Genomic DNA, 16,316 nt, shown 5'->3' with positions numbered 1-16,316 from the left:
TTTCGCATTTCATTTTCAAGTTAATAACTAGATGATGTTGTAACTTGTTGTTCCTTATTTGTCTTTCCATTTTAAGTTACATGATGTTAACTTTGCGAAATTGTGCTTTATGCGTTGTATTAGAAGTTCCAATGTTGGTTAAATTGCATCGATATTAAAAATTATGTTTTGACGTTCTAACATAGCTTAGGAATGATTCCATTGATTCATTTAGAACTTAGACGTTAGGTGGCATGACCCACTACTGTTATTTTGTGCTTTAGATTCTAAGTTGATGGCTTTGAGAACTTATACATTGTTGCATTGTATAACATGCTCTTTTGTTGTTGAATTGGATGGATAATGTGATTCTTATTAACTTGTATTTAAATATGCTTTTGTCATGTTGTATGGATTACTTTAGACCTAGTTCAATTACATTGAAAATGTGATTCATGTTAACTATAAACTTGTTGTATTAATTGGATTATTCCAACCTTAATTTGTTTCACATATGTATATACATCATGATTCTTGTTGTTTATACTCCATGATAGCTTAGGATGATCCATGAGTCTCACTTTGACATAGACATTAGGTGGCATGAATCCCTTAACATGTTTCACCATAAGGTGATAAAATTGTAAAATGCTAGGTCGATGTATGCTCATTTCCTACGAGTAGCTTTATATTGCTCACCTCAAAGTTACTGGGGCATATTTCAGGTACGAAGACTTGGTTCGTGATGCTTAGCATTCCTTGGATGTCGTGTAGCTTTCAAGTTTCCATTTCATGCAAATGTTAGCATGAAATGTCATTTTGTAGACTTATATGTCAAACTTGTATTATTTGACTCCATAGATTTAATGTGTACATAAGAACACCCTTTGTATTGTATTTGACATGTACGAAATGAGGCCGGAGGCCAATGACATGTAATTTATATCCCATGTTATTTTCGACTTCATGAAATTTTATGAAAATATTGAAAAATGACAAGTTATTGTATTGTCATGGTTGCATCGGGTGTGGGAATTCCGTTTTCATTCTTTCACTAGGTCTCATTAATCTTGTATGAAGTGTGGCCAAGGGCCAAACGGTCATTTGAAATCATTTCCTAATTTTGGATTTCAAATTTTCCATTCCAAGTTCATTTTCGCCTTTTTTGCCATCGGAGGGTCGGATTTTGACTCGGTCATTTCCGGGAGCCACGGACCATTCCCGCTTGCTCAAAATCATCATTTACGTTTGTGTGTATAATCGTTTTCATGAAAAACTCCTTCCTTGGTGAAATGAGCTTCCTATGGACTCATTTCACACTTTTTTTTGAAAAATCTTGTTCAAGGGTCATTTTTGGTTCAGTATGGGCATTCTGTTCATGTTGAACCGGTTCAAGTCTTCCAGAGATTTCAGCTTTGGCCTTCCAACTTCAAACTGATGTAACTTCTTCGTTTTAACTTGGAATTGGTCCATTCTTAAGTCTAAATTGACCGCGTCGAAGTAAGCTTTCCAATGGTACCAATTTCAGCTTCAGATTCTTCTCATAGCTCAAGATATCCTTGTTTTTGTGAGAGGGAATCGGATTTAGTTCGAACCAGGATAGGGTTCATCGGGGATTTCTCTTCCTTTGGCCTTGGGACTTCATGTGAAGTTACCAAAGGATGGTTTTAGATGTTTTTAATCTAATTTGACTTGTTGAAAGTCAAATTCCTTCCTCTTAGGGTAAAATGACCATTTTACCCTTACTCCTTCCTTCGGTAGGGTTTTCATACCCTTGTCTTTATTTTGCTTCTGCACTTTGTTCCTTCGAGTTCCGTGACCTCATGGAAGGTTATCAAGGGGTCTTAGAGGTGTGTTATGCATTGGGAGATCATTGACTTGTTTCTTGCTTCCGCATCTGGATTCGTTAACGGGTCCATCTTCGGTTTATCACTGTAGTACCGGGTTGAATCAAAACCCAGGTCGTTACATAAAGAATGAGTTAGTTCAAGCTTGTTTAAGCTTTGACAGAACTCATCACTTGTGCTCGAAATGTTAAGACCATGCATATCAATTATATGATTCATATTGGTTAACTATTAAGGTATAAGAAGCATTCATTACCGTGAGTTGGCAAAGGACATTAGGACCCCTGAATGCGTGTCGTGAAAAATTATATTTTTGGCTAAGTATGAAAAATGGCTAAGTGTGAAAAATGAATTTTTGAAATAATGATTATTTCAAAATAATTTTTCCCGGTAATAACTCTTTATACTTCAAATAGCTTAAACTGATTTTATGGGATTTTTTCATCCATTTTACATTGGTTTACATAAGGATTCATTTTTACTAAAATTGTCGGAAATCTAAATTTGTACTAAAACTGAATTTCTACATTTTGATTTAATTGGATTTCAATTTTCTTATATTTTTTATTAAATCCAAATGGATGATACTTTCTTATTTATATTGTAAACTTAAAGTAAATGTATACTTAAATATTTTTCAATGAAAATAAGGTGTATGCAGAAGTCTTGTACAAAAACTGTCCACTTAAACTATTTGAAACACTGTCCCCAAAATCTAATGACCATGTAACCAGTTAGGAAATTCTTTGTAACTGAGTAGATGCACTAAGGCAGAAAAAGACTCATTCCAATAATGATTGATGTAACCGATTAGGAAGAAGTTTGTAACCGAGTACTTAGCTTGATGTAACCGGTTAGGTCATACTATGTAACCGATCAGTTGTACTAACCAAAAGAATGACCTCAAATCACTTCCATTCAAGTAACCAGTTAGGAATATCCTTGTAATCGGTTAGATGAGATCTGAATCTCATCTACTCGAGTAGTTTATGTCTTGTAACCAGTTAGATGTATGGGCAGAAGCTTCCCAACGGCTATTTTGACTATTTGACATCATGGGAACTTACCATAATGCCCCTAAACGGCTATATTCTTCTAAGGGCCTATAAATACACAATGTAAGGACATTGTGGGCATGCAAGGGAGCCAGCACTTGAGAGACCTCATTAGGCATCAAAGAGAGCTTTTGTTCTCACATTTTTTCCTCATCTCTCTTATTCTTTCGTATACTAATCTTGAGAGATTCTAGTAAGGATTCAAAGGGCTTTTGTTCTTACTTGAATCTTCATAGAGTTTTGCCTCTATTATACACTTGAGAGATTCTATTGAATTCATAAGAGCTTATATTCTTCACATATTTCATCTTCTCTCATTCATATCATTCATAGAGTTTGAGTTTCATTGATATTCATATATACTCTAGTTGAGATCTAAATTTGTACATCAATCTTTGAGAGATATTTCTTGTACTTCATTGTTCTTATTACCATCAATTGTAAGGGGTTGGTTTGACCCACCGGATTGGTGTGACCCAAAGGAAGACTAAGGGAAGGTTGTTCTCTTAGTAAAGAGTTGCTTCATGTAAAGGTTTACTCTCCACCTGTAAGGAAAAGCCATAGTGGATTGGGAAGTCTCAAGAGGGGTCTTGAGTCGAGGAGTAGGAGTTTCCAAACCTCGCTAAAATCGCCGAGTCATTGTTTGCAATTTCTCTTCCTTTATCTCTTTTACAATTGTGTTATTAATTGTTTACTTTCATATCTTGAATATTTCATAATTGTTTAAGTGGTTGATTAGAAATTGTAAATCTATAAATTGCGAAAATTGGCCATTGACTCTATTCACCCCCTCACCCCTCTAGAGTCAATCCTTGGGCAACACGAACATATATGAGACTACACGAGCTCATATTTACGAGCCTAGGCGAGCTAATACTAATACTGTTCAAGATCAACTCGTTTATCAAAGCCTTAAAATTGACCTCTAACTCGGCCTATTTGTATAATAAACGAGTCAAAGTTGAGCCTTAGTCGAGCTAAGGAATAACTTGGTTCATTTGCAGCACTATATGCTACTATTCAACATATTTCCATCTTGGTTACGAGAGATTTTGGTATTACTACAAGGAAAATGTTATAATATTTTGGCCTAGTCTATATTACTACATGTGTTTTAGATGAACACCAATAAATAAATAGATGAATAATTGCATGAGAATACACTAATCGACATTCATAAGATAACTTATAAAGCGCATAATTCAAACAATGATTAAATATTCATTCTTTAGTCCATCAAACAAAAATAATTTTTCATATTTATTATCTTTGATTATCATATGTCACCTCATTTTTAATAAAATTGACCTTGTTCTTTTTTCATCATATGGAGTTAATACACAAACAACTTAATTAATTAATAAAATGTGTTATATATTGTACTCCAAAAACTAATAAAATAGAGAGTTTTTATAAAGTGTCATGAGTTACTCATCAAACACAATCGAAAAAATTGGTCTCCAGATATAGTAAACTCTACCCTTACCCTCTCTCATTCACAACGCTCTATTGAAAAAGATTTGAGTATTTTTTTCTTAGTTAGTACTTACACACCCATATTTTCACTGAGGCTTGAACCATTAACCTCCATTAGAAGAGTATTTTACAAATAAAGAGATAGAAAGAACAAAGTTTTTGAAGATTCTTTTGGATTTTAATAAGATTTATTGTCAATAGTAAATTAAAAGGCATGGACACAAATACAAAATACAGACTCAATACCACACGAATACGCCAACACGTCGAGTTCTAAAAAAGTAAGACACAACATGGACACGATTAATATATATATATATGTATATATATATATATATTAAGACAATTATAGAACTTTAATTATAATTTATAATTTATAATTTCTATACTAAAGTTATTACATATTAAGAGATAAAAAATATAGAAGAGAAAGCTAAAACTTATTACATTTAAATAAAATAATAGAAAGTTGGTTTAACATATATTAAAATATATATTTAAATATGCAAATGGTTACTTTTTGTAACTAATATACATCCTGTGAATTGAAGTATGGAATGAGAGCATGATCTATTAAATATTGGGTTTATTTATTAACGGGCTAGTGCCCCAGCGATACTAGACCCATATTTTCTAAAAGGAGGTAATACCGTAATAGTTTGAGCATCAATGGAGGCGGTGTGTGAGTGAATTTTTTTACCTTCCAAAAAAAGAAAAAAATCAGGTTCATTTGGTTAAGTAAGGCCTACAACATGTAATCTCATTTCTGATCAAAGGATAAATAGAAGATGGGAAAAATTACACACTAGTATAGTTAGAAATCGAAAATAGCAAAATGGTTTATTTTAAAAGTTTAAACTTTAATTTTATTGAATTAAACAAAATAATTACAAAAGTATCAAGAATTATTATTGAAATCCAAAATACCTTCGAAGCTCTTATTACAAATACTAAATTATTCTTCTTAAAATCATATAATTAAAAAAACCAAAATAGAAAGTTGAGAACCAATTTGAACTAGTAAATATGGGAGAGTGGAACTATCTCCTTAATTAAGTGTGGCGGTGTTGCCCGAGTAGTAAAAACCATACCTAAAGTGCCCCCACCCTATTGATCCTATGTTCGATTTCCCCCTCCTCCAATTAACTACTAACAGATAGGCTAAAATAAAAATAAAAAAATTAAAAAAATTATCTCCTTAATTATTTAATAAAATTCAGGTATATATAGTAACATTAATCTTGTCTCAATATATATTTTTAAGTATATATACAACATATATAGATTATAAGAGAGCAATATCAATTTGTCACATGAACATAATTCAATAGATAGAATCACACGGGTAGTATTCTTTTCAAGTATATCAGTCACAGCTTTGATCACACGGTTAAATATGTGGCCGGAATCACCCATTGGACAAGGCACCATTACTTGAAGTCTACCAAACTACCACTGCCACCGAATTGACCCAAGCCATTTTCAAACACCTCCACCCAATTATGAAGATTAAGCCTGACTAAACAAAGTGGTGGCTATGGTGACAGTACCTGCACCTGTTTTATGGCGTTTGAGTGGCAGCGCAGAGGATGGAGAGCTCACTTTTGGTAGGATGGGAAGAGTTTTAAGAATGATATTTTGGTATTTTTAAAGGCATTTTACACCTCAACAATAATTTTTAATACATTTTTAATTATTTTGTTTAATTCAATCAATTTGAAAAATAAACTTTTAAAATAGACCAATTCCAATCTCTACCTAAGCCGATTTTCGTACACACATATTTATGTAATGTGCATAAGTTGAACTCTCTTCTTCTTCTTATATATATATATATATCCAACATTAAGTCATCTCATTTATGATCAGAAAATAAATAGAAGATAAATGTAAACCAATTTCACATTACACATATTTATGTACATATGTAAAAAAAAAAATTCATAATTGGTATTGTTGTATAGCAAAAGAATAAAATGATTAAATACAGATGCACAAAAGGCATACCCTCAGTCAGAGAGGAAAATAAAAAAGTCTAACTCTCATTGATCGTATAGCTCATATAATTTCACATCACACATATTGATCGTAAACTAAAAATTTTCTACAATTTCTTTTAGCGTTTCGTACACACATATTTATGTAATGTGCATAAAGTTGAACTCTCTTCTTCTTCTTATCTATATATATATATATATATATATATATATATATTTATCCAACATTAAGTCATCTCATTTATGATCAGAAAATAAATAGAAGATAAATGTAAACCAATTTCACATCACACATATTTATGTACATATGTAAAAAAAAAAAATTCATAATTGGTATTGTTGTATAGCAAAAGAATAAAACGATTAAATACAGATGCACAGAAGGCATACCCTCAGTCAGAAAGGAAAATAAAAAAGTCTAACTCTCATTGATCGTATCGCTCATATAATTTCACATCACAAATATTGATCGTAAACTAAAAATTTTCTACAATTTCTTTTTGCCTTCCCACCTGGCTTTTGGGTTAAAAAGTGGCAAGTTGTAGCAACATTCAAAACCTTGTTACATTAATAGTTTCTAATAAGTGCAATAGTACTCATACAAATGATGTACATATTTTTTGTAGTTAGAGTGGAAAAGAAGAATCAAGTGAAAAAGGTAGATGAAGAATGGGCAATCAAGGACGAACTGAGAAATTTCTCAAGTATGAATGCTTAAGTGCATCAGAGGCAGTAATCCTTCTACGGGGATCCAAGCAGAGCATTTTCTGCAAAACAATAGCCAAAGTAGACATATAAAATTTAGATTTTATATATTCTGTCACTCTCAAAATGCCATTTTAAAACTAGAAAGCTTAATTTAATGTGAGTGGTGATCAGATGGACTTGCTAGGCCACGGTCGGAACTTACAGAAAGCAGATCCAATCCAGCAGGTTCAAGTCCAGCGACCTCATCTCCAAGGTTTCGTGTGACATGGGGGAACTGTTGGTAGAAGAGAAACAAGGTGACAGGAAGATCAAGAGACAAAACAAGCTCAAAATCCCTATTACCGTTAGCAATGTAGCGACGTAATGAAGTCACTCCAGGCCAGGTTGCTTCATCATTTGGCACACCAATAAGCTTCATACAGGAATGCAGATGTAAATATGACTTATTAACTTGAGATGGAAAATGCACATAAATTCGGTTTGTGTGAGCTATATTAGCACCCGAATTTGTCCATGAATACAGTGCTCTCACTAGTTGCACAGAAAAGAGGTCGAAGGGTCACCATCTCAGCAAATATACACCCCACAGACCATACATCAACGGGAGTGGAGTAATTGGAGCCAAGCAGGACTTCGGGTGCCTTGTATCCTAGAGTTGCTACCTGGAGTGCACTTCAAAAGTACGAAAATCATAGACAATGTGATAAACAAGTTGACTGATGCTTGAAAGTTCCCTTGTAAAAGAATACAAAAGTGATCAAATCATGGTATTCTAAAAGATGTATTGATAAGTTTTGTATAAAAAGATAATCCTGCCCTAATCACAACCGCTAGAGTGTGTTCGCTCAGTTTACTCTTATCATCCAAACAACATTGAGAAAGAATGACACTAATTACAGGAAATTACAATTAGAATGACACTTTTCCAACTACCATGGATTTAGAAAACTTAGGACACCTAGAGGAGAACTTCCCAAATTTCTCTGAGTGACTGCACCCACAGTCAGGACTCAGGAGAATAACCATTTTTTATTCAACTAGTTATACAATAGTAAAGTATGAATGTTTTACAAGGATCATAAACACATTTGTTTTCTAAGAGGAAGTGGAATTACTCCACTCCGCCAACCCATTCAGCTTGATCTCAACTTCCAGGGCAACATTCAGGAAGAATAATAATTTTTCAGTAAAATTTACAGCTTTTCTTGCTAAAATCAGTATAAGAAAAAACACTTTTTGGTATGCAGGTAACATCTAGATGCCCATGAAGGAAAAATCTCAACATCACTCAAAAATACCAAGCCAGCATTAAGGAAAATAGAACATAACAAATTTCATAAACATGATTTCTTATTACGACGCATAATGTCCAAATGCCCTCTAAGGAGCAATCTAGAAATTGCTATCAGTTCCCCATCCCACATTAAAAAGAAAGGCATATCTAAATGTGTCCTAAATTGACAGTATTCAAATTGCCCAATTTTCAAGCCTGCATATCCCCGTGGCAAGTGAAAATTTGTTACCAAAACAATCAAGTATACAAAAGGAAAAATACCAGGATAATAGAAATGATCAGCGACATACATTGCCAGTGTAGGTCCTAAGAGAAACACCAAATGCCCTTTCCAATCCAAAGTCAGCAATCTTCATGACCTTGCTGTCGATATCTATCAGCAAATTCTTAGGTTTCAAATCCCGATGAGTATTTTAAGAGAATGACAATAAGCAACACCACAGAGAATCTGATAGAGAAACCGCTGCAGAAGAATTATGTTCAAATGTAATTGTCATTGGCATCTCAACTAGCTATCCAAAGTAACTGCAGACAAACAATACGAAACTGCAACTAAAAATAAATAAATTTTTTTTCTATATAATAAAACAAATAAATAAACAGTAACAAAGAAGAAAGATAAACAAGGAGTATTTGGAAAACCGTATGGAGTTTCAGTAAGTGTTCTTCGTTCTAAGTAAGAGACATAAGTCACCCATTTACAGAAACACAAGCAGAAGGTTCTCGCCCACCTTTATTATTTGTCAATCCTTTGCAACCTCAGGATAAGATGCAATGAACTTCGACAGGTCAAGGTCCAGACACTCAAAAATGAGAACCACGCCCGACCCATTGTTTATAACATCAAGTAACCTTTTTCCAAAGTTCCACACACACACATATATACATATTTTTATAGAAATTCACAAAATTAGTATTGTTTACATGTTGTCAGAAGTTCAAGAAATTAAGAAAATTAATAGAAAATATAGCAGATAAATCAAACATAAGAGATTTACGACTATCGTAACGAATAAAATTGTAATTATATTAAATAAGTAAGGGCCTTTTTGAACTGAGGTTGCTCTATACTCATGAGACAATCAAATTCTACATACATACATCAACCAGAATAATAATCAAAAGACAATGGAAAGTTAGCCCTCCTTAATATATTCATTTTGGTACTAGTATTTTAGAAGCGTGATATAGTATAAAATCCCACAAAGAAATCCAGCAATGTATGCCTCAGTTGGAAATATAAATCATTGTAGAAACATTATTCCACAGATTATATTATTATTATTTTTCCGATAAGCCATGCAAGTCCCACATGAATTAAATGGCCACACTGAGTTCTAGATACTAGATATCATTCCTAGGAATACATCCATCACCTCAGATAGAACCATTACAAGGGAAGAGATAGAGAGAGAGGAGTAATCTAAAACATAATGTCATAAAAATTGCTTGTTACTTTATGGACAGGTTAGTAATGATTATAACGAAAAGTGATGAAGCCTTCCATTTTCTAAAATGACACAATTCAAGATTTATAAGTTTCCAATTCTAAGTTCTATAGAGACACAATGGAACCATTCTCCCCCTGTGAGTTTTGATTTTGCCTTTGAGAAATGTGATTAATTCACCAAACATGGGGCTCATAATAACAGCACACACATACACATTCAAAATGTTCCAAGAGAAGAAGAGAGAAACAAAAAGTTGCAACATTTATCCAAGGACTAAAAAGTGGCAACATTTAATGCCATCTCTCGCTATGCTGAAAGGAAAACAAGAACAGTTCCTGTAGGCTAACTGCAAGCTTCAAAAGGTAATAATTAATGGAACGTGAATAAAAAGAAGGAAAATGACAAAGACCACAAAAGAAAATTTGTGATCTATATCAGAATGACGTGGCTATTCCACATCGGTATTTTAAGAGCAATTTGTTTATTTATTTATTATATGGATAAAACAATTCTCGGATGGTAATAAAAAATCATCCTATAAGATAAGAACAATAGTGAGGTTTTGATGAATTTGTCCAATCGTAGATGGATCCTGGTCTCCATCATCATCATCATTATTATCCAAATCCCATATGAATTCTCTTTCTCCATTCTTTCTATTACAAGCCATCTCTCCTCTAATATTTAACTATTGAAACTAATTCTAATGATTTGATCTCATGTCAATTTCAGGTGCCCTCTTTGCCTCCTACCCTCTATGCAAATTAGAACCTCTTCTCACCGGTGCATAGATAGATCTTGTTGTGTATATGTCCATACCACCTAAGTCTATTCTCTCAAATCTTATCACTAATAGCTGCCACAACAAATTTCTCCTTCACATTTTGGAAAACCTAATCTTGCTACGTTTCTATCTTTGCACCATTACAGTATATTAGTGTACGTTTAGGGAGATTGGACCTCCACGAGTTTCAACATCTATATTATGCAAAGAATCAATAAGATTTGGGGGGGTGGGGGTGTGGTGGAATCTTCATGGAGGACTTTATTGCAGCAAACAAGCATTCCCTGGAACCGGATCCTGGAGGGAAGAGAAGAGGCTACATCTGGCATTTACTACGCTGGTATACTTCTTCACATACCCATATAAACGCGTGAAGCTAAACTTAAGACTACATCTATAAATTTTCGTATATTCAGCAGATGGAAGAAGTAAAAGACTAACATAGTGTGCTTCTTTCAGTCATGAACAACCAATATAGAAATTGACGTAGTTCTTATGCTAGAAGTTCAAATTGCTTCCTTCCTCTTCTATCCCTCTTTTGAGTTTTCAATTTTTATTTTACTTTTCGTTTTCATCATGTACTTTTGAGGAGGCAATGTGCCTTGCATCATGGAATACAAACAACCAGAGGGTTCAACTAGTTAACTTCCAACAATTGGTATATGGTTATACTGGAATTATGATAATTAGAAAAACATGCTTTTAAAAGATTACCAGTCTTCATCTTTCAAGGAGAAGGAAGACAACAAGAACAAAAGTTGACTTGTTACATACCTTCGGATAATAAACTGGCCCAACTGGAAGTTTTGATAGTATCCAGTCCTTGACATCATCCACTCCATGACCATATTTAGCACTCACTGGTATGACCTCATCAACATTGGTGAATTTCTCATAGCAATACAAGATATACAATGTCGAATTAGGATACAACTTAAGTACCCACCTTATGCCACCAGAGATGAGTGACCATGGATTTCTGTTATGACGAGAACAGTATTTGGGACCTATAAATTAGAGATTATAAACATAACATTCTTACAATGGAACTAATCAATCATTGGCAAAATCGCCTTGTATAATCAGCTTCGTGGTTCATCTGTAAATTGGTTTCGCGCTCATTGATAATATTACATATTGTTGACCCAAAAATCAATTTGTTTCTTGTTTGTGATCTGTAGCTCTCAAATGAAATGAAAAAATTACAACATTAGAGGCAAAACTTGAATCTGAAGATAAGGAAGCATAGTTCAAGCTTTTTCTAATCTTCAATGTCATATGGAAGAGAACCCATTTCTTGGACAGCAAATTCTGTTCTTGAAGCTAGTAAATCCAAAATGCTGTATACATTATCGCCTTCAGGGAGGGATCTATCACCAGCAACAAATGCAGTAACACGGTCCTTGACCTTAATCCAAGACCATCCGGGCTCCTTGATCACACCCTTTGACTTCATTAACTTCCTTATATCTGCTGCTTCTCGCCATTTCCCTTTGGCAGAATAGATGTTAGCTAAGGTAATATGGGTTCCCGCAGAATTTGGATCCAATTCAAGAATCCTCTCTGCAGTGCGTCTACCACACTCTACATCACCACGTAACCTACATGCTCTTAGCAGGGTTGACCAGACAACATCGTCCCGTTCAAATGGCATACTTCTGATCATGTGCTCAGCGTCACTTAATCTTCCAGCTCTACAGAGAAGATCAATCATACAGCCATAATGTTCTTTTGAAGGATTGATCTTATACTTTGTCCTCATAGAATTGAAATAGTGAAATCCAAGGTCAACAAGTCCAGCGTGGCTGCAGGCACCAAGAACTCCAATGAAGGTCACAGGGTCTGGTCTTAAACCGACCCTATGAATTTTCTCAAACAAATCAATAGCTTCTCTGCTGCACCCATGTTCAGCATATCCATTAATCATGGCTGTCCATGACACAATATCGTCATTTCCTGCCACATTAAAGATCCTTGAAGCTTCTTCAATACTTCCACATTTTGAGTACATATTGATCAAAGCACTATGTATCATAGCTGTATGTTCTAATCCAATGGACAAGACATGAGCATGGAGTTGCTTCCCTTGCTCGAGAATGGCCATATTTCCACAGACACTCAACACACTAGCGAGAGCAAACTCAGTTGGCTTTGGTCCTTCCCTTCTCATCCATGATAGGAACTCGAAAGCTTCCTCAGCATAACCTCCTTGAGCATACGCAGCAATTATAGTGCTCCATGAAACTACGTCTCTTTTGGTCATCCCATAGAACACTATTGAAGATGAATTCAACTGCCCACATTTCGAATACATGGTCATGATGGAATTTGCCACTGATAAAAAGCCCACAAGGCCTACATGTAAAACATGAGCATGCAGTTGTTCACCCCATTCAATTCTCCCAAGACTGGCACAACCAGATATGACAGCTGCAAAAGTGTATTCATTAGGATTAACTTCTGATTCTCGCATTCGCAAGAATACTTGAACAGCATGCTTCTCTTGACCCATTTGGACTAATGTGGTAATTATTGTTGTCCATGAAACCACGTCTCGCGTCCTCATGTTTTCAAATAAGCAAAAGCCATATTCAATTTTCCCACACTTGTTGTACATAGTAGCGAGAGAATTTGAAACAAACGAGGTCATATCAAAGCCTTTCTTCATTATTTGGGTGTGGATTTCCCTCCCATGATTCAAAGCACCTGTGTCGGCACACGCCTTCAGTGCAATAGCAAATGTGTACGAATCATATCCCACTCTTGCCCTTCCCATTTCAGAAAAATACATCAACCCCTCATTATTATAACCGGCACGAACAAGCCCAGTTATGATTGCAGTCCATGAAACTACATTTCTGACCGGCATTTCATTAAAGACTCTACAACCTTCCCAAATTTTGCCAGTTTTCGAATACATATCCAAAAGGGAACTCCCCACAAAAACAGAGTTCACCAAACCAGATTTTACGGAGTACCCATGTAGTAATTCTCCGTGTTTCACATTGAAGTCAAGTCCACATGCTTTAAGCGCTAGACTAAGTACGAAGGGGTCCATTTGGAGAGTATGATCGACCCACATTTTCGAGAACAAAGCCAATGCTTCTGATGAATCAGAGGCACCCACATACCCAGATATCATGGTGGTCCATGAGATTTCATCTCTGTGAGGCAATTTGTCGAACATTTGGCGAGCATCATTCAGCTGACCAGTTTTGACTAATTCCTTCAATTGAGAGTTAACTTCAAGCATATCTACTCGAGTAACATCATTGGTTTTTTGAGCTAAAAAGTCTTTGCTTTTCCCTAAAGCCAAAGACTCTCTGGATTCATTGTAAGCAATGGCTGATACTGTATATAACCGCCTCATATGAGGCCTGATTGATACAACCATGTTTATGTTAGTTTAGCAGCCATACCACAATTACAAACCTGTTCTCAACTTAGTTTGGAAAATTGGAAAGAGAAAGTAGCAAGGGAATGAAGAAGGCTGGAAATAGGGCTGCAAACAAACGGACTTTGGAGAGGTGCTCGGCCTCTGGCTCGGGCTCGGGCTCGGTTGAGTGTCATGAAGCTCGGGCTCGTTTAAATACACCCTCCAAATTTGCTTCCCAACTGTGCATGACAAGATGTATCAGATTCAACTAAAAAAACAGAGACGTATCATAGATTCAGAGAACATATTTATATTAAGATCTGCAACTAGAGAATTTTCCATAGAAGGCAGCCAAGAACCAGCATCTGCGATTTTTTTTTTCTTCTTTGCAAAAAAATCAATATTCTCAACTAGTAGAATGAATTCCAGACAAGGGCGGATCCAGGATTTCTCAATGGGGTGGACTAAATAAAAATATGTCAACCAAAATCAACTGTTGTTTTATTCAATTTTAGTTAATTAACAATGTTTCTTTAGACAATTGACTGATTAAGGCATAGAAAATCCTATTTGGGTAATTAATAAAAAAAATTACCAATTTATTTCTGAACAATTCACCACTCAAATACCCTATCTCTTCTTTTGACCAATTTACTAATCCTATTTGAGAATCTACTAGGTGGAAGAAGAGTGTGAGGTAGTTCATGGCAAGCCCCTTCCAACACTATGGAATTCACTCAAAAGCATGCTTTTTGTAAGTATTTTAATTTTCAAGAAGTAACTTTAGAGCTTTACCTAAGATTAAGTACTTTTGCTTGTCAAAGTTCTTGTTATGATTTTTTTTTTTTAGTTCTGAAAAGATTTCCATCTTCAAAAAGCTTGGCATGTTGATAAAATTGTTTCAGATTCAATCTCTGCAGATTTCTATCCAATTCAGATTCTTTTCTTTTTTCTTTTTTCATGCCCGGATTCAAATTTTCTTGTAGACATAATTTACAAAAAGAAAAAAAGAAAAAAAAGAAAAGAAGAAGAAGTTGTAGAAATAAAATGTAGATTAAAATTCACCAAATAGGATTTAGTTTGCAAAACAATAAATTACAGACCTTGATTAGTTGATTTAGAAAAAAAATTTAAAACAAAACCCATACATACAATTTAGCAGTTGAAGAGAGAGAGGGGGCAAGCTTGAGAGTTGAGAGACAGCGGGCCAGCGGCTGAAGCTTGCGAACGGCGAACCCGAACTGGAACAGTGGGCGATGGAAACTGAAGATATGGGTTTTGATTTTTTGACCAATCTGAAATGATATGGGTTTTGTTATAGGTAATAGGTTTTGAACTTTTGATTCTTGCAGACAGATATATAAACTGGGTTTTGAACTTCTGATTCTCGTAGATTTTGTAGTTTGCAGTTGCAGAGGGAGAGAGAGAGGGCAAGTTCAGAGTTGAGAACGAGAAAAGAGACGGAGGCGATTGGGGAGGCTGAAATGAAATGGCCCTTAAAAATTTCTTTTTTTTCTGGTGGCCCATCATCCATCGGCCTACAAATTTTGAGGGCCTAGGCGATCGCCTTTGTCGCCTTGGGTCAGGGCCAGACCTGGACTTATTTGACTTGGGCCTTTATTTTAGTATGGAGTATGAGTTGACTTGGGCTTGATTTGTGGGCTAATTTGGAGTGGGCTAACACTATTAATAAATTTTTTTTCTTTAGGTTGGGTTAAAATTAGTATAATAAATATAATTTTTTTTTTTTTTTTTTGGGGTGGGCTTACATCCGCCCTTGAAAAAAGTCTCACGTCGTGCACAATACAACAGATGTTGAAACTAAATTAGACCCATTAGTTGGTAATTGTGTTTGATGTGGTAATTGGTATGTCTACTTGGGATTATTGCTTCTCGCGCCTATGTCCTGGGTAGTTAGGTAGTTGCTAGTCTGGATTGGGCCTGGCCTTGACCTGTTCTTGTTTTTTTAGTGTTGCCTTCTTTGGGCTCCCTATATACCCTTTGGGCCTCCGGCCTTTTTTGTTATAGGTCTCTGGGATGCAATACTTTAATGGGCTTAGTCCTATGAAAAATCTCATAGAACACAAATATATATATATATAGGCAATACTTTAATGGGCTTAGTCCTATGAAAAATCTCATAGAACACAAATATATATATATATATATATATATATATATTATAGCATATATTTATTATTTATCTATATAATCATGAATGAAATAATTAAATTTGGAGGTTAGAATTAGATATTTGTTACTTTTGTTTTTTTTAAATTTGTTTTATTTTTTAATTAACTCATTATATATTTTAAATTACATTGAATCACTTTCTTATTAAAAAAAAAA

At 34.7% G+C, this 16,316-nt stretch overlaps 2 protein-coding genes across 2 annotated transcripts; both read right to left on the bottom strand.

The window, feature by feature from the left end:
• Window positions 1–6,595: 6,595 nt before the first annotated feature.
• Window positions 6,596–15,454, bottom strand: LOC132278882 (putative pentatricopeptide repeat-containing protein At3g47840). The gene is made up of 4 exons (XM_059780783.1): window positions 15,120–15,454; window positions 11,366–14,206; window positions 7,265–8,819; window positions 6,596–7,121 (listed from the first exon to the last, which is right to left on the bottom strand). The coding sequence occupies exon 2, from the start codon at window positions 13,983–13,985 to the stop codon at window positions 11,853–11,855; it is 2,133 nt and encodes a 710-aa protein (XP_059636766.1). The 5' UTR covers window positions 13,986–14,206; window positions 15,120–15,454; the 3' UTR covers window positions 6,596–7,121; window positions 7,265–8,819; window positions 11,366–11,852.
• On the bottom strand, window positions 7,032–8,712 carry LOC132277638 (cell division control protein 2 homolog). The gene is made up of 4 exons (XM_059779476.1): window positions 8,647–8,712; window positions 7,584–7,724; window positions 7,265–7,474; window positions 7,032–7,121 (listed from the first exon to the last, which is right to left on the bottom strand). Exons 1-4 carry the CDS (start codon window positions 8,710–8,712, stop codon window positions 7,032–7,034), a joined length of 507 nt encoding a protein of 168 aa, XP_059635459.1.
• Window positions 15,455–16,316: the final 862 nt, after the last annotated feature.

The sequence above is a fragment of the Cornus florida genome, unplaced genomic scaffold (assembly GCF_030987335.1).
Source record: "Cornus florida cultivar Cherokee Brave unplaced genomic scaffold, ASM3098733v1 CherokeeBrave_3.0.0_Hap2_Chr10, whole genome shotgun sequence".
In the NCBI taxonomy this organism is placed as follows: domain Eukaryota; kingdom Viridiplantae; phylum Streptophyta; class Magnoliopsida; order Cornales; family Cornaceae; genus Cornus; species Cornus florida.
This window is presented reverse-complemented; position numbering and strand designations above follow the sequence as displayed.